The 26,664-nt window shown below is 43.6% G+C and overlaps 1 protein-coding gene across 2 annotated transcripts in view; it reads right to left on the reverse strand.

The window, feature by feature from the left end:
* The window catches only part of ccz1 (CCZ1 vacuolar protein trafficking and biogenesis associated), a 49,261-nt gene that overhangs the window by 18,426 nt on the left and 4,171 nt on the right, over window positions 1-26,664 (reverse strand). The window contains exons 2-14 of one of the 2 annotated variants that reach the window (XM_078558875.1): window positions 24,980-25,062; window positions 20,762-20,855; window positions 19,962-20,059; window positions 18,348-18,441; window positions 17,509-17,586; window positions 16,556-16,603; window positions 16,369-16,452; window positions 13,042-13,217; window positions 11,226-11,307; window positions 9,948-10,009; window positions 5,669-5,780; window positions 2,098-2,131; window positions 1,368-1,485 (exon numbers count right to left, since the gene is read on the reverse strand). In XM_078558875.1, the coding sequence (XP_078415001.1) occupies window positions 1,368-1,485; window positions 2,098-2,131; window positions 5,669-5,780; window positions 9,948-10,009; window positions 11,226-11,307; window positions 13,042-13,217; window positions 16,369-16,452; window positions 16,556-16,603; window positions 17,509-17,586; window positions 18,348-18,441; window positions 19,962-20,059; window positions 20,762-20,855; window positions 24,980-24,993 (1,094 nt within the window). In that variant the 5' untranslated portion in view covers window positions 24,994-25,062. The remainder of the gene's footprint in view (window positions 1-1,367; window positions 1,486-2,097; window positions 2,132-5,668; window positions 5,781-9,947; window positions 10,010-11,225; window positions 11,308-13,041; window positions 13,218-16,368; window positions 16,453-16,555; window positions 16,604-17,508; window positions 17,587-18,347; window positions 18,442-19,961; window positions 20,060-20,761; window positions 20,856-24,979; window positions 25,063-26,664) is intronic. The other variant, XM_078558876.1, reaches the window with a different exon arrangement.

Consider the following 26,664-nt stretch of genomic DNA (forward strand, 5'->3'; position numbering starts at 1 on the left):
CCACCTCAGCAAAAAGTTTAAGTACGTTCATTATAAATTACATAGAATGTACTGCACAGAAACGGGCCATACTGGTCAGTGCTGCCATTTAACTCCACATGGGACTCTGCCTATCCTTCATCATTTCACCCTACAGTTTAACCTTCTATTCCTTTCTCGTTCATATGTTAATTCAGATTCCCCTTAAATACATCTATGCTACTTGCCTCAACCACTTCTTGTGATAGTTAGTTCTACATTCTCACCTCTCTCTGGGTAACAGAGTTTCTCCTGAATTCCATACTGGATTTATTAGCAGTATCTTTTGTTTATGACCCCAATTCTGTTCTCAACTACAAGTAGAAACATAGAATCATAGAACAGTTATAGCACAGGAGGTAGCCTTTTGGCCCACTGAGTCTGTGCTGGCACCCTGTGAGGCCAACTCACCTAGTTCCACTCCCCAGCCTTTTCCTTCTAACCCTGCAATTTCTCTCTCTTCGGGTAATTATTCAATTCTCTTTTGAGCGCCTTGATTGAATCTGCTTCCACTGCCTTCTCAGGCAGTGCATTAGATCCTAACCACTCACTGTGTAAAGAGGCTTACCCTTATGTTGCCATTGTTTGTTTTTCCCATCACCTTAGATCAGTGTCTTTGGTCCTTTCATGAGTGGGAACACATTCTCCCTATCTACTCTATCCATAATTTTGAATGTGTCTATCAAATCTCCTCTCAACCTTCTCTTCTCCAAGACGACTAGCTCCAGCTTCTTCAATCTATCAATGTAACTTAGGTTCCTCATCCGTGGAATTATTCTTGTGAATCTTTTCTGCACTCTCTCTAATGCCTTGACATCCTTCCTAATAATAATTAATTAATAGTAATAATTCATAATATTAAAGACTTCTATCACGTCCCCTTCAGATCTGCTCAGACCCTCTGTTCTTGGTCACTATCTTTTTTGAATGCATTTACCGAACTAGCCTTTACCAATCTCAATGTTCATTTAGTCAATCAGCAAATCATATGATTTCTCTCCCCCGGCCACAAGAGCTGAAATGTTAACTCTGTTTTTCTCTCCACAGATGCTGCCAGACCTGCTGAGTATTTCCAGCATTTTCTGTTTTCACTCCTGTCCCCACCCTTGCTTCAATTACATCCCCTTCACTGTGTAATTACATTTGCCATTCTTAGTAGTAATGCTGAAAACATTTCTAAACATTATGTTCTATCCCCACCCCCATTCATTGTCCCATAGATGCTCATTTTCTGCAGATCTCTGAATGACATCCCTTTTGGTTGAAGCATTCTAGTTCCTCATAAATGCACACATTCCTTTTCACCTCACAGTGCTCTGCTTTACCACCAGATGTCTGTTTATACTCACGCCGCCAGCCTCTTGTTTGTATTGAACTGTTCACAGATGTCTGAAGCTAGAAGTGTGAGCTGAGGTCCCACAAGGTTGTCCAGCTTCTGGCAAAATTCTCGAGTCAGCTCCACTGAGGCTAAGGAGAAAGATAAACCATTAATATTAACATCACCATTACAATAGCCGAAGAGTGAGAAACCATCTAACAAAGTGGGGGTTGCACAAGAGGCCAGAATTGGAGGAACGCAGATATCTCAGAGGAGATTACAGAGATAGGGAGGGGAGTGAGGTCGTGGAGGGATTTGAACACAAGGATAAGAATTTTAAAATTTGAAACATTGTTGGACTCAGAGCCAGAATAGGTCAGCAAGAAACAGGAGTGATGGGAGAGCAAGATGTCAAATGAGTCTTCACAGTATTTTCTCAACAAATTCCATTGATTGCCTCATATTAGGCTGTCACTACAACCTAGATAAATGAACATGGGTGAATTTTACACTTGAATTTTTAGAGTTGGATTTAAAAGAGAGTGACCAACGTATTAAATGGAAACCTGGCTAGGATAGAGGCAGAAATCCTGGAAACATTTAAAAAATAAATGAAATGCTGCAATGGGTGAAGAGTTGTGTCTAACTGGATGAATGAATCAAGCTGGTGTTCCACATCCAAATTTACCTTGCGATCTTTAATGGGATAGACTATGAATATTGGAAATTAAAACAGGTTTCAAACAAATAAAGCAACTCACCATTAATCAGAAAACAAACCACTGCACTCATAGCCTGGAAACATAAACAGAGCATGTAAGCATCTAAAAGCTGAAACATAAAACATTATACATATTACACAGCTGTGATTATAATAATATATAAATAATCCTCAAATCAGTGGTAATTAACCTAAACACAGACTGTAATACAATATGTGCTTTGATATGCTGAATGCAATAACTCCCATTATCATAGTCAAGTCAGAATCAATCATTCTGTTCTTTAAGAACTAAACCTCTGTTTGTGATGAGCTTTGCAATGCACAATTTAATTCATGCACAGATTCAGGAAAACTTGACATGTACACTGTAGGATTTACAAGAAAACTCTAGGATATACAGTGAGTTATGCAGAGAAGAATCTAGATACACAGTGGGAGATGGAGTGAAGACTAACAGGTGCACTTTGAGAAAAGCAGTGAAAACTCTGATAGATACACTATGGATATGCAGTGAGAAATCTGATACACTGTGGGACGTAGAGTGAAGAATCTGATAGATACACTGTGGGATCTGAAGGAGATCATGGTCATGCTTATCACGGGTTTTCCCAACATTACCCATTATCCCATTTATACAGCAAATTAAATAACCTTAGTTTGTGTTCAATATTGACTTTAAACGATTTGATGCCTCCAACTGTTGACCTCTGGTGGGAGTGCCAAAACACATCAACTGAAGTGGTTTTAATTAATTAGTGACACACAAACAATAGAGCAAAACTCATGATCGGAAACGTAGATATGAAGACCTCCAGAACCCATTCGGAGTCTCAAATAAACTGCATATTCATCGTGCAACAGACCATCAAATGCTTCACTGCATCTGGGCATTACAGAAATAGATTTGAGGAGTTAAACATAATGATGAACAAAAATATTCACATGAAAGAAGAGTGAAATTTACTTCATCTTGAGGGCAGTCAGTCATGCAGACATTGTTTTGAGGTGTATATGGCAATGAGCCAACTTCTGAACTAATGTTTTCAATGTGCCAAATGAGCAGTGATCAAAATTCTTTACAAATTCAACATGTTATAAAACAAGAGGAAAATATCAAACTCAAGACCACAGCCAACATTCCTCTCAAAGCATTTGATGTAATTTAAGAACAATGCAAAGGTCTTGCATTTCTATAGCACCTTTCACAACCTCAGGATGTCCCAAAGCCCTTTACAGACAATGAAGTACTTTTTGAAGTGTAGTCACTGCTGTAATGTAGAAAATGCAGCAGCCAATTTGCATGCAGCAAACTGCCACAAACAGCACAGAGATAATGACCAGAGAATCTGTATTCAGCGATCTAAACCTTCACTTTGGAGGTCAGGCATAAAAACCAGTGACTGTTCAATGACGGTAGACAGTGCCACCAATCTCTGATCAACCTTGAGTCTTGGATGAAGGTTAAGCAATAAGGATAATCCCAATGGCTTTGGGTGGCGATCTCCATGGGGAAGGAAGCATGATCCTTAATGGAGGATGAGCTAATCTTCGAATTAGCCAACTGCCTCAGCAACCTAAAGGGAATGATGCAGCCCCAGTACAGAACAAATCAGCCCCAGCACAGAACAAATCAGCCCCAGCACAGAACAAATCAGCCCCAGCACAGAACAAATCAGCCCCAGCACAGAACAAATCAGCCCCAGCACAGAACAAATCAACCCCAGCACAGAACAAATCAGCCCCAGCACAGAACAAATCAGCCCCAGCACAGAACAAATCAGCCCCAGCACAGAACAAATCAGCCCCAGCACAGAACAAATCAGCCCCAGCACAGAACAAATCAGCCCCAGCACAGAACAAATCAGCCCCAGCACAGAACAAATCAGCCCCAGCACAGAACAAATCAGCCCCAGCACAGAACAAATCTGCCCCAGCACAGAACAAATCAGCCCCAGCACAGAACAAATCAGCCCCAGCACAGAACAAATCAGCCCCAGCACAGAACAAATCAGCCCCAGCACAGAACAAATCAGCCCCAGCACAGAACAAATCAGCCCCAGTACAGAACAAATCAGCCCCAGTACAGAACAAATCAATGATAGAGACACTATGGAGCATCCTAATCCCAACCCCAGGGTTTATATCACTGCATTAAAGCGGTGAGCAGAAAAATCTTGGGGCTACAATGATAGTCAACCCAATGATGGTGATGGTGATAGCCTACCAGCAACTGTGGTCTCCTATAGGAAAGATCTTGGATGTAAATCATAACCTCCACTGAATTGTCCTATTCACTTGTTATAGGCCAGGTTAAGATTCCTGTCTGAGGCCACATGTCTCCGGGTGTTACAGTTTCATTTGTACATCTAGAATTTTCATGGTCTTTTTATCTAGGACAATCTAATGAGATGGATCAAGCGAAAGGCAGATCAGTTACCATTGTGCTCAAACAACTGCATCGCCTAAGAACTTTTCCCAGTTCTCTGAGCAATAAAGCTATCAATTAGCATTAATCAAACAGGGGCAGTGACACAGGCTGGCATCAAGTTGGTAGCATTTTCGTGTTTTGGCCATGTCACAAACTATTGACGGTAGGGCTCAATTACACAACTTTCTATTTACCTGCAAACCCAGGATTGTTTTAAGTCCCTTGTTAATTATTTAGGACTTGCCATATTACACAAGAACAAAACTAATGTGACTGCAGATGCTGGACTTTAATAGCAGCCAAAGCTCAATGGGTAGCACTCTGTCCTCTGGAGTCAGAAGGTTGACATATGCACTTCAGCATTGAGGGGGTGCTGCACTGTTAGAGATGCTGTCTTTTGGATGAGATGTTAAACTCAAATTCCATCTGTGTCATCCCCTTGAGGATGTAAAAGATCCCCATGGTGCTATTCAAAGAAGAGCTGGACAGTGCAAGGGCCAATATTTATTCCCTTAATCTGTTTCAGTGATGTAAATTATCTGATCATTAGCATTGACCTAGCTGACATTGGGAAAGAGCTGACACTGATGTGTGCTACATTTTTAAAAATATTTTATTTATTCGTTCATGATGAGGGTGTCACTGTTTAGGCTAGCATTTATTGCCCATCCCTAATTGCCTTTGTTCAGAGGGCATTTAAGAGTCAACTGTGGGTCTGGAGTCACACAAAGGCCAGACCAGGTAAGGACGGCAGATTTCCTTCCCTAAAGGGCATTAGTGAACCAGGTGGGTTTTTATGACAATCAGCAATGGTTTCATGGTCACCATCAGACTTTTAATTCCAGATTTTTATTGAATTCAAATTTCACCATCTGTCGTGGTGGGATTCGAACCCAGGTCCCCAGAGCATTACCCTGGGTCTCTGGACTACTAGTCTAATGACAACACCACAATGCCACCCCAAATTACAAGAATGACTACACTTCAAAAAGTGCTTCACTAGTTGGACAACATTTTGGGATGATCTGTTTTGTTGAGATGCATTTAGAAAGAGAAAGGTTTCCTCCTTTATACTTGTTTACTAATCTTCTTTTATTCAAATATTGTTTGTGGTGTGAGAACGTCTCCTGCTATATATCTGTATGAAGCTTGTGTACGTTATGTTGAAAACAGATTTCACCTTGTAGACAATCAAGTGCAATTCTTCATAGGCACTGTCAGTATTCACAAAGATCCTGGGAAACCGAACTGCAAGTTCGGGATTGCTGATGTCGTACGGGCCAGTGAGAAACCTGAGGAAAAACAAAATATCCGGGGGATTAGAATCCCTTTACGAGAATTACATCTGTGACAGAGTGACTGCTGCCCCAACACATCTGCCTTCTGCTAACAGTGTGGCAAGTCTGCATTTCCAACAGTGGAATTTGCCTGGCCATGCGGAAATATCAGCTCATAGGTCAGCTGTATGCCAAGATAAATTCAGCGGCAGGCACGAATAAACCCAACACTTTACTCTTTCTGGATTATGTGTTGAGAACAAAATACTGAGGATGCTGGAAATGAGAAATAAAAACAGAAAATGCTGGGAAACACTCAGCAGGTCTAAAGAAAGGTCACCAACCCGAAATGTTAACTCTGTTTCACTCTCTCTCTCTCTCTCCAGATCCTGTATTATTTTTATGTTTTACTTTTAATTAAAAGGATCGTGCTGAATGTGGAGTGCTGAACCCAGATTTACCTAACAGTCAGGAGAGCTGGTACAAGCAAAGTGTTCGATCTCAATGACATCCGGGCCCAGCTTCCTGCAGCTTTACAAATCAATGACTTCTCAAATGAAACTGCCCCTTTGAATAATAGCCTCAGGTCCCAGAACATGTGCCCTTTTCAAAGACCAAATCTCCATTCTAAGTGGAATACCAGGACACTGGCACCAACCGAACTGCACAAATAAAGGAGCCTTTAGGCGATTGGTCTCAAGATCGATTCTCCATGCCAATCATGCAGCACACTCCAAGAATGCTCGTGTCTATATTTGTGAGATAGCTCAAACTGTAGCTTCAGAGTCCATTGTAGCTGTCTGTACTGACCCTCAGTAATGTAACCAACTGAAGTTGGGAATGGATCCCATTTTTATTCCCAGGATGTGGGTGCCACTGGCACCTATTTCCCATCCCCAAGTGCCCTTGAGAAGGCGGGGGGGTGAGCTGCCTTCTTGAACTGTGTAGGTACACCCACAGTGCTGTTAGGGAGGGAGTTCCAGGATTTTGACCCAGCAACAGTGAAGGAATGGCGATATATTTCCAAGTTAGGATGGGGTGTGGCTTGGAGCAGATTTTGCAAGTGGTGGTGTTGCCATGCATCCGCTGCCCTTGTCCATCTAGATGGGAGTGGCCGTGGGTTTGGGAAGGTGCTGCCTAAGGAGCCTTCCCCTCCATTCACTGCCACCGGAGCTTATTTTGTTTGTGCGGAGCAGGTTTGTGGAAACCTGTCCTGCCTGGCCCTCCACCCCCACCCCCTGCCCTCACACAAGATAGAGAGATCAATGTACCAAGTTTTACACAAACGACAACCTCTAGTTTTCACAGGAGCATTCTGTGCCAATGCAATTAACTGGTGACCAGATTAGTTTGGACTTGTGATGCATTTCCGAATGGCTGACAGAGGGTGCAGTTCGCCACTGGAACCAAAGAGTGGGGTTTCAGAAGTAATAGAAAGCCAAGTGCATTTACTCAGAAATGATGTCAATGCTTAATTAGTGTTCACTCCTTTGGTCATTTCGTTCTAAACATCACGCGTACCCACCTCTGCCTTATAGCACCAGGCTGCCAAACCCCACACTGTTACAAACCCTATTCCACTATATCCATTCATTGTATGCAGTTACACCCACACATTGCTGTGGTCCAGCCTCGAACGAATGGTGCAAGTTTGTCCACATTGCGAGTTTCCCTTCATTTCTCCATTCCCTCTCACCCGCCTACTGCAAAAAAAAAAATCACCCCACCTTCACATAGCAGCACTCAGGCTCAGCGTTTACCTCACTTTTGAAATTCCCTCCCTCTCCCTTAATCTTCACAAGGCAGGAGATTCTAGATCTGAGACATTTCCAGAGGAGCTTTGGCTCCGAGGCTATTCCACCATCATGGGAACTTGGATAATCTGCAAAACTCCCAGTTCATAGACACACCAGCTCATATTGGGAAGAAACCTACATACTCTGCACCCAAATACTAAGGTTCAAATTCAGGTCTAACAACAAGGAATGCTTTTGATTTGTTGATGGGATATGGGTGTTGCTGGCTAGATCAGCATATATTATGCAACCCTAACTGCCCTTGAGAAAATGGTGCTGAGCTGCCTTCTTGAACTACTGCAGTCCATGTGATGTAGGTGCACCCACAGTGCTGTTAGGGAGGGAATTCTAGGATTCTGACCCAGTGGCAGCCAAGGAACGGCTTGGATGGTGTCAAGCTTCTAGAGTGTTGCTGGAGCTGGACTCAGCCAGGCCAATGGAGAGTATGTCATCACACTCCTGACTTGTGCCTTGTAGATGGTGGACAGGCTTTGGGGAGTCTCAGCACAGGATTCCCAGCCTCTGACCTTCTCTTGTAGCCACCACATTTATATCGCTGGTCCAGTTAGTTTCTGATCAATGGTGATCCCAGGATGTTGATGGTGGGGGATTCAGCGATGGTAACACCGTTGAATGTCAAGGGGAGGTGGCTAGATTCTTTCCTGTTGTTGGAGATGGTTACTGATTGGCACTTGTGTGAAAAGAAAGACATGCATTTATATGGCACCTTTCACAACCACCAGATGGCCCAAAGAGCTTTAAAGCCAATTTGTATATAGCAAACTCCCACAAACAGCAATGTGACAATGGCCAGATAATCTTTTTTTAATGTTGATGGAGGGATAAATTTTGAAGGACACCGAGGAGATCTCCCCTGCTCTTTTTTAAAATAGTGCCATGGGATCTTTTACATTCACCAGAATGACGACACATTCCACTCGCTCGATACTGCATTGGAGTGTCAGCCTTCATTTTCGTGCTCAAGTCCCGGGGTGGGACTTGAACACAAGCTTCTGGCTCAGAGGAGAGTGCACCCAACAGAGCCATGGCTGATGCACAGAACTTGGATGAAGACCTCGATGGGGCAGCATATAGGGGAGTGCTGAGATGCTGAGAGTATTGGCTAGACTGCCAGACAGCCTCCTGTCACTGTCAAAGAGCACGGAGGAGTCCAGTTCCAAATTGACAGACGGAATGGCACAGAACCTCCCTTCTCCACACCTCTACTCTGCCTCCCTGCAGAACCAGAAACTCTGCCACTGCTGTCCCCATGCATGTTGTAGCCCTCGCGCGGAGTGGTCCCTGTCAGGATGCAGCAACACGCTCTGGCAAATCTAGCAGCTCACCACAACACTTCCAAAAAACACTCCAGAGTTCTCCCAAACACTTTGCAACAGCAGAGGCTGGCGCAAATGTTAATTAAGAGAGAAACTTGTCAAAGGATGAAAACTAGCCCAGGTTGACCAGGCACAAGTTCTTCCATTTGAAGCATTTCCCCAGTGTTCTAATGATCCCCAGGGGCCACTATCCCTTTAGATCGGACCTGCCTCGATGGCAGGAGAGGAACGTACGAGGCTGGCAATGCACAACCTATCGGCAAGGAGACTCCAGTGGCCAGCATGGCAACACCTGGCACCTTGTGCCACACAGGCGAGGCTGGCTGTTGAAGTTCAGCTCCCAAGATGAGGGGAAGTTGTGAAGGTGGTCACTTGGGTGCCAATAGTACAGAATCTGAGCTCTGGCGGTTTACCAATCCATATCTCACCAGGACCAGCGCGCATTTCAATCTCAAACCCCAGCTGTCTCCGTTCAGGTCAGGTGGTGAAACCTGCTAGCTTAGCAAACAGCAGTCTGCTCCAATGCTCTCCCGGCCGGCTTCCCGCCTACCAATCCCCAAGGAGCTTCGTGGGAGCATTAATCAGACAAAATGACATCGAACCACTTAAGGGAGGACCATAAACTCAGTCAAGAGGTAAGTTTTAAGGAGCATCTTAAAGGGAGGAAGTGAGGTAGAGAGACAAAGAGGTTTGGGGTGGGAATTCCAGAGCTTGGGCTTAGGTTTCTGAAGGCATGGCCACCATTGGTGGCACAATAAAAACTGGGGACATGCAAGAGGCTAGAATTGAAGGAACACAGAGATCTCAGAAGGTTGCAGAGGCTGGATGAGGTTGCTTAGACAGGGAGAGGTGAGGCCATGAGGTATTTGAAAACTAAACGGGTGCTGATGATAAGTGAGGATGGTTTAAGTAGTGGGGCCGGAAGGTGCCTGCTAAAGTGTTGTTTGATTAGGGACGTTTTGAGTGCAAGATTACAGGGGAAGTACCACAAGTTATACACCAGGCTCCTAATATAATGAATCATCAATAATTGTCATAGAAGGTTATACCTGCCATAATGGTTGAGACTCACAGTTATTCCACCTCGTCCTGGGGAATCACGACCAATTAGCTAAAGGCAAAGGAGAAAACAAGTTCAATACCATTTGAGTTATCAGAAAACATCTCCATTAACATAATTTATTTGCAAATTAGTAAATTATATACATTGCGACCAAGAACTGCTTGACTGTAGGGGTTCAGATTAATAAATTGTCCTTTCACCTCTGGGTTCAGAGATCAATCTCAGACTGAATGACAGCACATTAGGAGGCTATTTGGCCCATCGTGTCTGGGCCAGCTCTTTGAAAGAGTTATCCAATTTGTCCCACTCCCTCTGGCTCTTTTCCCATAATCCTGCAAAGCTCTCCACTTCCAAATATTTATCCAATTCCCTTTTGAAAGTCACTATTGAATCTGCTTCCACTGTCCTTTCAGGCAGCGCATTCCAGATCACAATAAAGCGTTGTATTAAACAAATTCTCATCGTATCTCTGGTTCTTTTGCTGATTACCTTCAACATGTGACATTTGGTTACTAATCTACCTGCCAGTGGAAACAGTTTCTCAGTTACTCTATTTGGGCCTTGATAGAATCAAAGTCTCTTTAGCAGCCAAAGGTGCTGCATGTTAGAAACTCGAGCGATCTTAATCCAGGTCCATGTGGCTGGGGCTAGGGAGGGTGGTGGGTGGTAGGGATTACAGCACCAGACTGCTCTGACTGGACCAGATACCCCCCCCAAGACCCCTCTCCACAGAGGTATCAGGACAACTGGTGCGGGGAATCCAATGTTGGGGGTGAGGCACCTCAATGAGCCAGAGCAGATAACCGTGTCTAATTGTGGTATTCGGAGCCCTCAATGACTTCCTAAAAGAGAGCACAGCAATCCACTTCCCATCGCAATAAGCACAAAAATTCATGGGTTTTTAAAAAAAAAACACAAAAGCCTCTTGTTAATAAAAGATATAAAAGGGTGCTGCATCTCACAGGAACAGGTGGGCATTCAGCTCCGCAAACTTGCTCTGCCATAAAATTAGATTATGGTTGATCTGTAGCTTAACTCCATCTCCCAGCCCGGTTCTAAAACCCTTGCCCAATAAAAATCAATTTATCTAGTGAGATTCTTAACTGATCTCCTCAGCAGAGAGTGTGTCCAGATTTCCACTACCCTTTGTGTGAAGAGCTACTTCCTGGCATCACCCCTGAACGGCCTGGCTCTAATTTTAACGTTACGCTTTAATGTCGTACTTCTTGAGCATAGGGACAGATTAAAGACATTTCGCGAATACCTCAGGCTCCAGTTGCCTTGGGAAGAGTGATGTTGTGAGATACTTGTAGAGGATTCGCATATCGTCCTGCTCCAACCCACTCCTGTAATAAAACACAAACTTGCATTTATATAGCACCTTTCCCAACATGCTTTACAGGCAGCGAATGACCGAAGTGTAGTCATTGTTGTATTATGGGAAATGCAGCAGCCAAGTTGCGTGCAGCAAGCTCCCACAAACAGCAATCTGTTAATGACTGGATAATCGGTTTTAGTGCTATGGATTGAGGCATAACTATTGGCCAAGACCCTGAGGATAACTCCCCTGTATGGGATCTTTTATGTCCTTCTGAGGGGGCAGACAAGGCCTCAGTTTAATGCTTCATTGAAAAGATGGCATCTCCGACACTGCAGCACTTCCTCAGTACTGCACTGAAAGGGGCCCATCATGCAGCTCTGCACAACACAGCAGCAATGAACACTGCTCCGTTTCAGACTGCTCTTCAGCTGCCCAGTTCCCCCAACCGGAGTTTCCTGGCGGATAATGAAGGAAATAGCGCCAAACTCCATACAACCAACAACCCTGTTCCCCTGGGTCTTAGTGTTCACCTCTAACCTGTGCCTAGACCAGTGGATCGAGAAACGCCCCCTTGAGGAAATCATGACCTCACACCATAACATGTCACTGTTGTGGATCCATTTTCCTTTCTGATGTCACTAATTAACAATAACAACTATGAGTATTGCTGATAAAAGACTCGTGTTGCCAAAGCTTCTCATCTTGCGCCCACCAGGACAATTTGCAAGAATACCTAATTGTAAAGGGAACAATTTATAATTTAATATTTATAATTTAAACAAAGACCAGCAGTTAACTGTCAGTTATCAGTTAACTGGCACATTCTCCAGGGCAACGCCTCTACCAGAGTCTACTTGTCAACCAATCTGCACTCTCTTTTCATGCAGTATAAATTGTTGTTCCCTTTACAATTTGGTATTCTTGCGAATTGTCCTGATTGAGTACAAGGCAAAAATCTTCAACATCTGCCTTTTTTCAGCAATACTCATTCTGTATTACCAGATGACTAGGCACTGGGCAATGTGGCATGGACATCCTGCACATGTTCTGTCAAAAATGCATAAAATCTCACCGAAACATTGACAATTCTTAGCAAATTGGATAGAATACATGTTGAGAGGATGTTTCCCCTGGCTGGAGAGTCCAGAACTAGGACTCTCAGTATCAGAATAAGGGGTCAGCCATTTAGGACTGAAATGAAAAGGGGTTTCTTCACTTAGCGGGTTGAAAATCTTTAGAATCCTCTACGCCATAGAGCTGTGGGTGCTCAGTCATTGAGTATATTCAGGTCAGATTTTGATAGATTTTTGGGTAGTAAGGGGATTAAGAGATATGGGGATAGTGTGGGAAGATTGACTTGAGGTAGAAGATCAGCCATGATCTTATTGAATGGTGGAGCAGGCTCAAGGAGTTGTGGCCTACTACAGTTTCTATTTCCAATAAAGAGAGTAGCCTTGCAAACATAAAAAAGTCTTTCAAACACACGCTTGTTCAGCAGGGTGTATCACTCTTGCCTCCGAGTCAAAAGGTTCTGGGTTCAAATCCCACTCGAGACTTGAGCACAAAATTCAAGCCGAGACTCTCAGTGGAATAGTAAGTGCTGCACTGTTGGATGTGCTGTATTTCAGATAAGACGTTAAATCTGGAGCCTGTCTGACCTCTCAGTCGCATGATCTGGTTGCTTGCTAACTTCTGCATTACTGCATTCACTACTGTTCCCAGTCAAAGCAAACTCTATATCAAGTAGCAATGGACTTACCAGATGAGTTGATCGTTGTACAGAAATGCTGTGTACTTAACGAGATCTAGGCTTTCCTCCATTCTGTTGACAAATGACTGAATCTTCAGGTAGGTCATCTTATCCAGAGGGAAGAAACTGATTCCGCCAAACACGTCCAGCAGGTCACATGAATGTAAGTGCAGCGTTTGCAAGTACTGTGGGAGGAATATCAAAACAGTCTTTATCTTAATTTTTTTTTCCCCCAAGGGGGCAAATAACTCAAACAAAGGGACAGGAGGAGGCCATTCAGTTTGTTGAACCTCTTCCTTAGGAACAGAAGTAGGTTATTCACTGCTTTTGAATTGTAGTCACTGTTGGAGTGTAGGAAATGCAACTGTCAAATTGTGCACAACAAGCTCCCATAAACAATAACGTGATGGCGACCAGATCACCTGAGGTTTTTTATTAAAAAAGCGATGTTGGTTGGGTTACAAATATTGATTGGCCATGGCACTGGGGAGAACTCCCCTTCTCTTTGAAGGAGTTCTGTGGGGTCTTTAACATCCACCTGAAAGGGCAAACAGCAAATCTAAACATTTCAATCTGAAAGACAGCACCTCTGGCAGTGCAGCACTCCCAGAGTACTGCAGTAAAATACAACCACTTTTGCCCAAGAGATACCTTACCCACAGACTGACTGTGTTTATTAATGCAATTAGAGACTGTGTAGGTTTTACAATCCCAGTAGTCACTGACCTAATTAGCAAAACCTCAGCAGATGCTCAATGAAATATAAATAGGGATCGTCTCATATACATCTGTGCTCGATTTTCTGAATGAGTGAAATTTCGTAACCGCAGCTCGAAAGTTATCAAGTTTGAGACACACAAAATAAACCCATTCTTGACAAGATTTTATACTGATACGTACTTGAGACTAAAAAAGGTGAGGAAATCATTTTAAATTATCTTGCTGTCATTTCAAATGAATTATTTAACTGCAACATTATACAGGCGTCATTACAAAGTTTGTTGTCAAAGGCAGCTATCACAAGGCCCATTTGTCCCACTGCATAGCATAAATCAGGCAGTCGTCTAACAGTGATGTTCAGTTTTGAATGTACATGAACTAGACAAATAATGCAACTGCAAAATATGTTTGAACAGATCAGTGTAAAACAGAATAACGTAACTTAACCCCAAACTGGTCATTAAATTATTATGGCAATGGGGTTAGATCACAGTGACATTTAGCCAGCAGTGAGCTCCATGTTTAAACTAATCCGTTATGTATTATTCAGGCCATGAGGATCATGATGCAATAAGAATTTCAGAGACATGGGGTGGGGATTAGAGGAAACATAAGCACACACACACACTGAAGTTTAGATCTATTTGAGCACTAAAACCACACAGGGCTGCTAAAATAAATTTAACAGTCTAGCAGCAGGTGTTTAAAAGTTGGAGGACTTCGTAAAGTGCTGGACACAATACTGTGTGGGGGGTGGAGGGGAATGCAGAGGGGGTTGGTTGGGGGAGAAGATGGTTGATAGGTTTGAGGTGCTGCCTCAGACATAGTAGGCAAAACTTTCCTGTGGGCTTTGGGACTCTGATGTTGGAACCAATTAGGGGTCCCAAGCCTGCACTTGCCAGCAGCCAGACCCAGGGAGCTATTTTCTTGGAGGCAGCCTGCTAATTGGCCATCTCTGCACTCATTGTCCTATTAAGGATGACGGACAGTCTGTTTGTTTTCCTGCACTGGCTTTGACTGCCTGAGAGTGTCAAAGAGAAACCTCCCTGAGTATTCCTTCTCTTAGGGTACCTGGATCTTTTTTATAAGGGTTACAAGGATGAATTGGGTATCGTCCAATCAAGAGGGAATACCAGGATTATATTCCCTTCTGTATAGAAGATAAGGAATGATCTAACTAAAGGGTTTAAGATGGTTAAAGGATCTGATAGGACATATAGAGAGAAACATCTCCTCTGGTGAGGGTAGGGTAGGGGTCCAGACAAGGGGCCATAACTTTAAAATTAGAGTTTAACTGTTCAGGGATCATGTCAAGAAGCACTTCTTTGCACAAAGGGTAGTGGAAATCTAGAACTCTCCCCTGAAAGCTGTGGGTGCTAGGGGGGGATTCAAGTGAAAGTTTCAAAGCTGAGATTAACAGACTTTTATTGGGTTAAGGGTATTAAGGGTTACGGAACCAAAACAGGTAAATGTAGTTAAGCTACAGATTAACCATAATCTAACTGAATGGTGGATCTGGCTAGAGAGGCTGAATGGCCTCCTCCTGTTCCTATGTTCACATAAATGCACCTTCTAGTAAAGGTTGGGATGGTGGAGAGGGAGCAGGAGCAGAAATCGCTGGATAGTGATTAAGCAAAGGCAGATTCTCACTATTCTCAGCCATGGAGCACTGATCAGAATTGTAATCATCTTAAAAACCTCAATTACAATAAACCTTAATCTTTTCTACTTCAGGGAATACAAGCTGGGTCTATGCAACCTGACCTCACAATTTAACCCTTTTAATCCAGTGTCATTCTGATGAATTCGCACTGTATTTTCTTTAAGGTCAAATACAGCATACTTGGGGGAAGTGGGGGATGTGAAGAGTACCAGGAACGGCTGTAAAGCAACCCACAGTCAAACAGCCTGCTAACCCTGGCCCGCCAGTGGGGAAGTCGGCAGGAGGCAGCTGATGGAAGACACAGCCAGAAAGAGTCAGCACCTTCAGGACAGGAGGAGAGGAAAGGGCAACAAGATTGACAAAAACAAATCATGGGTCCTTACAGCACAGGAGGCCATTCAGTCCACCATGCCTATGCTGGATCTTTGGATGAGCTGTCCAATTAGCACCACTCCTCTGCTCTTTCCCCATAGTAATTCAAATTTCTCCTTTTCAAGTACGTATCCAATTTCCATTTGAAAGTTATTGAATCTGCTTCCACCACCCTTTGAGGCAGTGCATTCCAGATCACAACAAATCACTGCGTAAAAAAAAAATGTTCTCCTCATCTCCCCTCTGATTTTTTTGCCAATTATCCCAAATCCGTGACCTCTGGTTACCGGCCCTTCTGCCAGAGGAAATAAATTATCCCTACCTACTTTATCAAAGCAAACTCATTATTTTGATCACCTCTATTAAGTTTCCTCCTTAAACTTCTCTGCTCCAAGGAGAACAATCCCAGCTTCTCCAGTCTCTCCACATAACTGAATTCCCTCATTCCTGGAACCATTTCAGTAAATTTCTTCTGCCCCCTCTCCAAGGCTTTGACCTCCTTCCCAAAGGGTGGCGCCCAGAACTGAATGCAATACACCATCTCGAGCCTTGCCAGTGATTTAAACATTTAAGGGCCCTACCCTGTAGAAAAACTTCTGGATTCTCTGTTGCAGATGGTCAATGCCTCCAGCCTCCATGGATTTTGCGAAGGTGCCATTGAAGAGCTGAACATGCGGGAAAACCAGAAGCGAACGTTAAGCTGGGGAAATTGGGCAGTAAAGAAAACGGGAAGGAGAAAATGCGTAGGAAATAGCCGATCCACATCACCTTGTACATACAGTAGCACTGCTGGATCACTGCTCCATACACCGTGTCCTGAAATACAGTAGAAGCAAGATTTACTAATTAACGGAAGAAAATTAGTTAGGATTTACAGTGCAGAAATAGGCCATTCGGCCCAACTAGTCTATGCCAGTGTTTATGTTCCACTTGAGCCTCCTCCCAGCCCTCTTCATCCCATCCTATCAACATTTCCTGCTATTCCTTTCTCCTCATGTGTTTTACCGTCTTCACCTCAAATATGCCTTGTGGTAGCGAGTTCCACATTCTCACCACTCACTGAGTAAAGAAGTTTTTTCCTGAATTTCCTACTGGATTTATTAGCAATTACTTATATTTATGGTGCCTAGCGTTGGTCTTCCCACTAGTGGAAACATCTTCCTTACATCTACCCTATCAAATCCTTTCATAATTAAAAAGACCTCTTTCATGTTACCTCTTATCTAGAAAAAAAGGACAGTTTTTACAGCCTTTTCTTGTTTGCAATGTCTTAGTGACACAGGAACAGGAGGCCATTCAACCCTTTTCAGCCTATTCCACCATTCAGTTCTATCATGGCTGCTGTCAATTTTTAAAATGACAATAGCCTTTACTATGCGTTTTGTTGAAATTTATGAGAGAAGTGATTGACAATGAACATCCATAGAACTTTGCAGCACAGTTGGAGGCCATTTGACTCATCATGGTTGTACCATCTTAGAAAGAGCCATACAATTAATCTTAACCCCCATAAGCCCTGCAAATTTCCTTCTCTCTCTTAAAAGTTGCTAACCATAATGGTGGTAATTCTGGGATGAGGTTATTTTTCTGGTGATCGCTGCTATCCATCACTACTATTCATAGCCATTTTTTTTTTCACGGATGATGTGATACCCAGTGAAGATTTCCTAGTGACATCTAACCCTAGGACCAGACTAGATCATGAGCAGACACTGACTAACCAATAACTCATCCTCCTGGTATTCTAGGACACGAGTTCCATCCTTGTTCATCTTTTCAATCATAGGGTTTGACACCACCTGGACACAGCAACAGAAAGAGCAACAGTTGTGAACGGACAGAAACACCTCCAGCTTCTAATAGGGGAGGGGGAAGAGGAAGAGGTGAGGGGAAGAGGAGAAGGCGGCTAGTGGGATAGGTAGGGAAAACAGTTATTACAGTGACACCAAGCTGTCAAAACATGAGCTCTATGCATCAATATCCTCCAGCCACCAGTGGGAAGCCAGCACTGAACAGTGTGTCTTCCTCAGGGAGAATTGAAGAAAAGAACTTGCGCACAGCCCCCACAAACCCGAGAGATAAACAACCAGATAATTTGCTTTACTGATGTTGGTTGAGGGATAGGTCAGGACACCAGGGAGAACTCCCTGCTCTTCTTTGAATAGTGGCTATGGGAATCTTTTACACGCACCTGAAGATGCAAATGGGGTCTCAGTTTAATGTATCATCCGAAAGGCGGCGCCTCTGACAATGTAGCAATCCCTCAGTGCAGCACACCGTCAGTACTGGTATTGTCAGCCTGGATTATGGATTCAAAACTCTGGAGTGGAATTTGGACCCACAACCTTCTGGACCCAGAGGTGGGAATGCTGCCTACGTGTCAGAGGTGAGATCTGGGGAGAGATTCAGCTGCAGGCTGCATTCATCCAGCTTTGGAAGAGGCAGGGTCAGGGTGTAACAGGTACATTTGAAAAATACAGTACCCATAGCTTCACAAGCAAAACAACAGTTCTAGGTGACACGCACAATCTACATGACTTCTGCCTATAGTAATGTGTACCATAACCATCCAGAAATTCTCCTCTGCTTCATGAAAAAACTGTCTGTTCTTCTGTGTATGCAAAGACTTTGCAGGCTTGGTGGGACAGAAAGTCCTGTAAACGGCAGGGAAGAAACACTTAGGTTAGTTCAGAGTCCATCTCTGTAAACCTGTGAGCTAACACAGTGAGGTTCTCTCAGACTGCAGGTAACATATGATCTACTCTCACTCGTGAACAGCTTACAATGCTTGCAAAACATCAGGATAAATGAGGAGATCAAGCCACTGAACAAAGGAATGAACAAACTTGTATTTCTATAGTGCCTTTCACAACATTGGGACATCCCAAAGTGCTTCACAGCCAATGAGCCACTCTTTGAAGTATAGTCGCTGTTGTAATATAGGAACCGTGGCAGCCAATTCAAGCACAGCAAGCTCCCACAACAGCAATAAGATGATAGTCAGATCATGTCTTTCAGTGATGTTGGTCGAGAGATAAATATTGGCCAGGACACCAGTTAGATAGTTCCATGAGACCGTTAACATCCACCTGAGCAGGCAGATGGGGCCATGGTTTAACGTGTTACTCACAATAAGTGCTTGTCATGGAAGAATGAGTCCAAAGCTAGTCTTTTACCTCAACCATGTTTATTCTCAAGACAACTCTTCAAACTCACCCAATCCCTTCCACACTGGAATGTTACAGCTCTATCCAGTTATAGGTGAGCCAATTCCGATCACCTGTTCTAACAATGCAATTATCTTAACAATGTAATTGCTATACAATGTAATTGCCAGTCAACAAGAAGATTGTCATTGGACCCTGACAATGTAATTACTGATACATTGACATAATGTTCTATCCACCTCTGACAATGCAGCTGACCCTCACTACTGCACTGGGAGTGTCAGTCTAGATTATGTGATCTAATGTCCGGAGTGGGGATTTAAACCCACGACCTCCTGACTCCGAGAATGATACCACTCGGCCACAAAATGCAGCAAGTGGTCACATAAAAAAGCGTGGAATGAGAGGCCGTCCAACTTAGGAGGCCAGGTATAATTGGCCCTATCGCCCCACTAATGTTCTTGGAGAACACTCTTGTTATTAATACTCCCTCATCCCCAGATCTAGTCAGAATAACTTCACACAGTTCACCCTTCCTTGCATCTCCATGATTTAACCCTGACCTGCTGCCCTCCAGAGAAGATCCTCCTTCCCTGAGAAGTAACCATAAGATCCCATCTGTTATCTGAACATTTCGATTCTACATTTATAATTTCCGGTCTCATTCCCAACCAGATACCTATGCAGCTCATGTTGCCACGAAACCACTTTCACTGGGGATTCTGTTCCACACCCGCTGCTCAGCAGTTTATCTAACCCCTCGAACGACTCGTTAATTTGAAACTGGTTTTCTCTGACCTCTGTCCCTGTGAAACTGCTGCATTATTCACCTCTCACAACATTGAAAAGAAACCTGGATGATAACACGTCTCACGACAGGACAAGCCAATGACACAGAGACATTTCTTCCCTCGCATCAACAGGGCATCACGCATGCACCTAGTGGAAAGGCTGCATTGTGAAAGCAGCGCTGTTTTGTTAAAACAGTTCTGCTCCAAGATCCTTACCTTGTAAACTGCACGATTGCCTCACTCAGTCCAACATTCCTAATCTTTTCATTCTTATCAACCTCACTGGGATGGTAAAACAGGATCTTCTTTTCTTCCTAGAAGGTAAATCGCAGATTGGTTAGTGATTCACAATGACCCACCTCATCTTTAAACAATAACAACTTGCATTTATGTAGCACCTTGAACGTAGTAAAACGTCCCAAGGTGCCTTACAGGAGTCAGCAAATAAAATTTGATACCGAGCCTCGTAAGGAGATATTAGGACAGGTGACCAAAGAAGTAGGTTATAAGAAATGTCTTAATTGAGGGGAGAGAGGTGGAGAAGTTTAGAGAAGGAATTTCAGAGCTTAGGGCTTTGGCAGCGGAAGCCACCTATGGTGGTATAATTAAAATCAGGGCTTCTCAAGATGCCAGAATTAGAGGAGTGCAGAGATCTCAGAGGGTATTAAGGCTGGAGGGGATTACAGAGATAGGGAGAGGGTGAGGTCACAGAGGGGATTTAAAAACAAGGACGAGAATTTTAAAATTGTGCTGCTGCTTAACTGGGAGCCGACTTAGATCAGCGAGCACAGGGGTGATAGGTGAACGGGACTTGGTGCGAGTTAGGACATAGGCAGCCAAGTCAGACTTGATACATTCACAGATTAGAGCAATACGCTAATATTTTGTAATCGGGCAATCAAGGTAGGGATTCTGACGGTGCACTGACTGTTACATCAGCCTCAAAACTGGTACTGACGGAGCATAGCACGAGTCAGCAAATACGATCAATTATACTCAGGTTGCTGTTCACCTACCTCACCTTCTCTTGGTCCAAACTTTGGATTGTAAATGAAAAAGCTCAACAGCGATGGGGGAAATTGCTTTTCATGTGAAGTTGTCATCCTGGGGCTGAAGAGAAACAAGATAACAGCAGGATGTAAGGTTCCATCCATCCAAATCCCTACTAGGAATTCAATCCTGTCTGTATCAGGGTCCGATAAGCTGCTAAGTCAATGTAAATCCACAAACTTGTACAAAAATTCCAGAGTTATTGTGAAGTGTTTGCACTGGCATCAATATGCCATAGAGAAACAAACTGGTGCTTAAGCCTTCCTATCACATTCAAAAGTGCTGATAGGATTTTCCAATGATATCCTTAATCTGCCACCTCAAACTCTTCTCACCATCAGTAACAGACCAGTGGCCAACAGTTTGGAAGGGTACTAACTACTGATGCAAAGCCGGGTGGTTCAAATCGACTACTAAAGCTTCCCAGACCCGTCATTGCTCAGTGACAACACAGGTCATAGGTCAGTTAAAAAGTTGATACAATACACAATAACATGCACAGAATTGAACAGCAGGCAAGTTATGTCAAACTTATATAGAACTTTGGTTAGACCACAGTTGGAATTACTGTGCACAGTTCTGGGCTTAGACACTGGAGAAGGTGCAAAATAGATTTACCGGAACTATTCTGGAACTGGGAGATTATCCTCTGGGACATTTCTCTCTAGGACAAAGGAGGCTAAGGGGTAATCTGTCTGACAGAGTCTTTAAAAATATGAAAGGGTTTGACAGGGTAGGTGTAGAGAAGACGTTTCCACTTGTGGAGTAGATCGATAGTCACTAATAAATCGTACAAGGAATTCAGGAGAAACCTCTTTAGCCAGCGAGTGAGAATGTGGAACTCCCTACCACAGGGAATGGTTGAGGTGAAAAGCATTGATGAATTTAAGGGGAAGCTAGATAAACACATGAGAAAGGAATAGAAAGATATGATGACAGTGAGATGAAGAGGTGTGGGAGGAGGCTCATGTAAAGCATGAACACCCATATGTGTAAACATCTTCTCCATGTCTCCCCTATCAAAGTCCATCATCATTTTATAGACTTCTATCAGCCTCATCATTCCTAGAGAAAAAAACCCTAGCCTCCAATTTTTCCTGATAGTTATAACCTCTACATAATAGTGTCATCATTGTAAATCGTTTTGCACTTTTCCCAATGCCTCCATATGCCTTTCATAATATGGGGGAGAATTTTATCCATCAGGTGGGCAGTTTGGGAGCAGGCACGGAGCCAATCGCCACCAGCGATTGGCTGCGTGACGCCATTTTGCATGGGCAGGCCAATTAAGGCCTGGCCGGCGTGACGCCCACCCGGAAGTGTTCAGCGCTACCTGTGCGGACGGGGGAAGCGGGGAGCGCCTAATAGCGCACAAATCTCCCTGAGGCACGGAGCTGCCTCAGGGAGATTAATAAAACATTGCAAAAAAGAGGATTACTCAGACATGTCCCCTCATGTGACAGTGTCACATGAGCTGGGATATGTTTATGAATTTAATAAAAAATTTTATTTAATTTATAAACCCTTCATGAAACCTCATCCTGCCCGTGGATGAGGTTTCATGAGAAATGCGAAGGCCGCCTGGGCTCTTCACCTGCCCACCAACTTTAAGGTTGGATAGGCAGCCCTGACAATCACTTTAATGAGGTAATTAATGGCCTTAACAGGCCTTTGACAGGTCGGCGGGCACGCAGCCGACTCTGGTGTGTGCCCGCCGAACTGAAGATTGGAATGACGCTCAGTGGCATCGGGACGCACGCCCGACGTAACCGTGCATCATTTTATGCATTGGCGTGTCAGTCCATGGAAACCAGAACTGTGCACAGTGTCGTCAGACCAAGGTTCAATACAAGCTTAACTTGGCTTCCCTGCTTTTCAATTCTGTCTCTCCACAAATGAACCCCAAGGTTGGGTTTGCTTTTTTTTTAAAAAAAAGACCTTATTAATCAGCACCTTTATGATTTTAATCTCTCTACCATTGGTGGCTGTGCATTCAGCTGCCTGGGCCCTAAGCTCTGGAATACCCTCTCTACATCTCTCAGCCTCTCTACCTCTCCCTCTCTTCCTTTAAGACATCCTTACAGCCTACCTCTTTGACCCAGCTTTTGGTCATCTGACCTAATATCTTATAGCGCTCGGTATTAGACTTTATTTTATGTTCTTGTGAAGCGCCTTGGAATGTTTTATTATATTAAACACGCTATATAAATAAATTGTTGCTGCATTGCTACTTCTAATGGTTGTGGTGTTGGGGGTCAGTCATCTCAGCTCCAGGACATCACTGCAGGAGTTCCTCAGGGTAGTGTCCTTGGCCCAATCATCTTCAGCTGCTTCATCAATGACCTTCCTTCCATTATAAGGTCAGAAGTGGGGGATATTCGCTGATGATTGCACAATATTCAGCACCGTTCACAACTCCTCAGATACTGAAGCTGTCCATGTCCAAATGCAGCAAGACCTGGACAATATCCAGGCTTGGGCTGACAAGCAGCAAGTAGCATCCATGCCACACAAGTGTCAAGCAATGACCATCTCCAACAAGAGAGAATCCAACCAGCGCCCCTTGATGTTCAATGGCATTACCATCACTGAAACCCCCACTATCAACATCTTGGGGAGGTTACCATTGACCAGACACTGAACTGGACTAGCAATATAAATATTGTGGCTACAAGAGCAGGTCAGGGACTAGGAATCATGTGATAAGTAATCCACCTTCTGACTCCACAATCTACAAGGCACAAGTCAGGAATGTGATGGAATATTCCCCACTTGCCTAGATGGGTGCAGCACAGCTCCCACAACACTCAAGAAGCTTGACACCATCCAGGACAAAGCAGCCCGCTTGATTGGCACCACATCCACAAACATTCCTTCCCTCCGCCACCGACGCACAGTAGCAGCAGTGTGTTCCATCTACAAGATGCACTGCAGGAACTCACCAAGGCTCCTTTGCAAAACCTTCCAGACCCACGACCACTACCATCTAGAAGGACAAGGGCAGCAGATTCATGGGAACACCACCATCTGGAAATTTCCCTCCAAGCCACTCACCATCCTGACTTGGAAATATATCGCCGTTCCTTCACTGTCGCTGGGTCATAATCCTGGAACTCCCTTCCTAACAGCACTGTGGGTGTACCTACACCACATGGACTGCAGAGGTTCAAGAAGGCAGCTCAGCACCACCTTCTCAGGGCAATTAGGATGGGCAATAAATGCTGGCCCAGCCAGCGAAGCCACATCCCATGGATGGATTAAAAAAAAACTTTTAGTGATTTGTGGATCTGTGCCCCCAGATCCCTTTACCCCATTTAGATACTTATTACCCAGGAAGTATATGGCCTCCTTATTCTTTTGCTATATATAAATTTAATCACCTGTTCTTGTGCTGTTTTGTAGGAATAAACAGAATACACTTAAAGACTTGCTGCTTTATATATTATTAATCATGTGCAATTATTATAAATTCCACCGAAAATCACTTCAGACAACATTTATACTGTATATTGGTTTACAAACCTTAATGCTACATGTATCTAGTTTCAGCTCATCAACCTGGTTTCCCAATGACACTATTTATTAAGAGTGAGGAAAAGATCCAGATGTGAAAGTGCATTCATAAATTCCAGCTCTTTGATTTGATCACTTTGCACCTAGTGTCAGCTTATACTCAAACCAATCTCAGGATTGAACCTTAGTATTTAAAATATTTGTAGTTTTAACAACATTTTCCTACTCCCACTACTCCCTAACTAATACCTGCTAGCTCATCAGGGATTGAGCTAGAATTTAAAGTTCTCATCCTCCCGTCCTGGCCTCACTCTCTCCCCATCTCTGTAATCTCTTCCAGCCCCACAACCCTCTGAGAGATCTGCTCTCCTCCAATTCTGGCCTCTTGTGCATCCCGATTTTGATCGCTTCAGCTGCCAAGTTCTGGAATTCCAACCCTAAACCTCACCGCCTCTCTCTCCTTTTATGATGTTCCTTAAATTACGCTGATTATGTTCCAGAGAAGTGTTTTATGATGTTGGAGGGGGAGTGGGGGGGGGGGGGGGGGGGGGGGGCTATATAAATGCAAGTTGTTGTATTCATGGATTGAGGCAGCGGGGCCTACTCTCCCCTCTACATTTTAGTTCTGTGCTCTTCGTGTGAATAGAAGAATAACTGGCTTCTACAATTACCTTGTCATCAACATTAGCAATGGATTCTAGCAGTTTCTCTGTCCTGGTTCTGAAGTACATTACGCAAAGTCTCAGGCAGCCATCTGCCGAAAGAAAGAGAGAAATGTCAGAACAATGGTTCCATTTTCCAATGCTTCTCAATCTCAAAGTCCTGCTTGGTTTTAGCTTGGACTTACTCAGGTAATGAGGGGTCTACCACCAACCACTTCGGAGAGAGCTGGTGGCATTGATGGAAGGGTAACAGCAGGATCTGAAATGGTTGGAGAGAGGGGAGGCAAAACTAAACTGGGCAATAAAACAAACTGTCAAGACAATCAAGGCTACCCCACATTCTTACAATATGGAGCAGGTGTCAGCCATGGCTCTATGGGTAGCCCTCTCATCTTGAGAGTCAGAAGGTCATGAGTTCAAGACCCACTGCAGGGACTTGAGCACAAAATCTAGGCTGACAATCCAGTGCAGTACTGAAGGAGTGTTGCAGTTTCGGAAGTGCCATCTTTTGGATGAGACGTTAAACTGATAGCTGTCTGCCCTCTCGGATAAATGTAAACGATCCCACGGCAGTATTTAGAAGAGCTGGGAAGTTATTCCTGGCGTCCTGTCCAATCCTCAACCAACATCACTTAAAAAATAAATTTACCTGGTCGTTATCTCACTGCTGTTTGTGGGAGCTTGCTGTACACAAATTGGCTCCTTCAATTCCTACATTACAACAGTGACTAGACGTCAAAAGCACTTCATTGGCTGTAAAGCTCTTTGCGATGACCTGAGGTTGTGAAAGGCTAGAAAAATACAAGTCCGTCTTTGTTCTTTAAAAACACAGCTATAGAAATGAAGGCAAATACGTTTTAGTGCGCATGTTGACGTTAACACAAATTGCTCGCAGCACTAGACGGTGTATCTATCATCTTTTAGAGACATCAAGAGAAAATGAGAACAGAACAGGGAACAAAAGGATGACTGGATTCTGATTCCGTCCTCTGCGGCTATTGTTAACAAAATTTAACACAGGGAAGAGAGCTATGGATGGTTTGTCTGGGATTTAAGTCTATGGGTTTTTTTTTTCCCATTGCTTCCCAAATTACTGACCGAAGAATTGGGAAGATTAAAAGCAGGGAGGGGATTTCTCAAAACTCTGCAACAGTTGAGCTGAGGCATGGGTGGGATCCTAGCTCACAAAGGGTGATTGCTAATGCTGGAGAGGTTGGGGGCTCAAAAGAGACAAAGGATGATCCATGAAGGAATTTAAATACAAATGTGACAACAAGGTGCAAGGAACTGAACTGTCCCAAATAGCCAGTGAGATGAACGTGTTACAAATGGTGTCTCTGTAATTGAGCTCTAAGCTAATGGAAAATGGTTAGCACCATTTTTCAGGCTGTGAAGTTGATTTATTTTAGGAAGGAGATTTACATTTTGGGCTGAGCAACGTGCAAAACATCTGTCATAAAGTTTTTCTCTCGGACAGATTTTGGGGTTGAGATAATGAAATTTTCACTGTATAGTATTTTGTATTTTGAAAGCTTACATTTATAAATCTCTATATTTCCTACATTATGACACTGACTACATTTCAAAAACACTTAATTGGCTGTAAAGCACTTTGGGTCATCCTGAGATCATGAAAGATGCTATAGAAATACAATCTTTCATCATATCCCTTCCTATCTCCGTCGTCTCTTCGA

This window comes from Cetorhinus maximus, chromosome 15 (assembly GCF_964194155.1).
Source record: "Cetorhinus maximus chromosome 15, sCetMax3.hap1.1, whole genome shotgun sequence".
Taxonomy (NCBI): domain Eukaryota; kingdom Metazoa; phylum Chordata; class Chondrichthyes; order Lamniformes; family Cetorhinidae; genus Cetorhinus; species Cetorhinus maximus.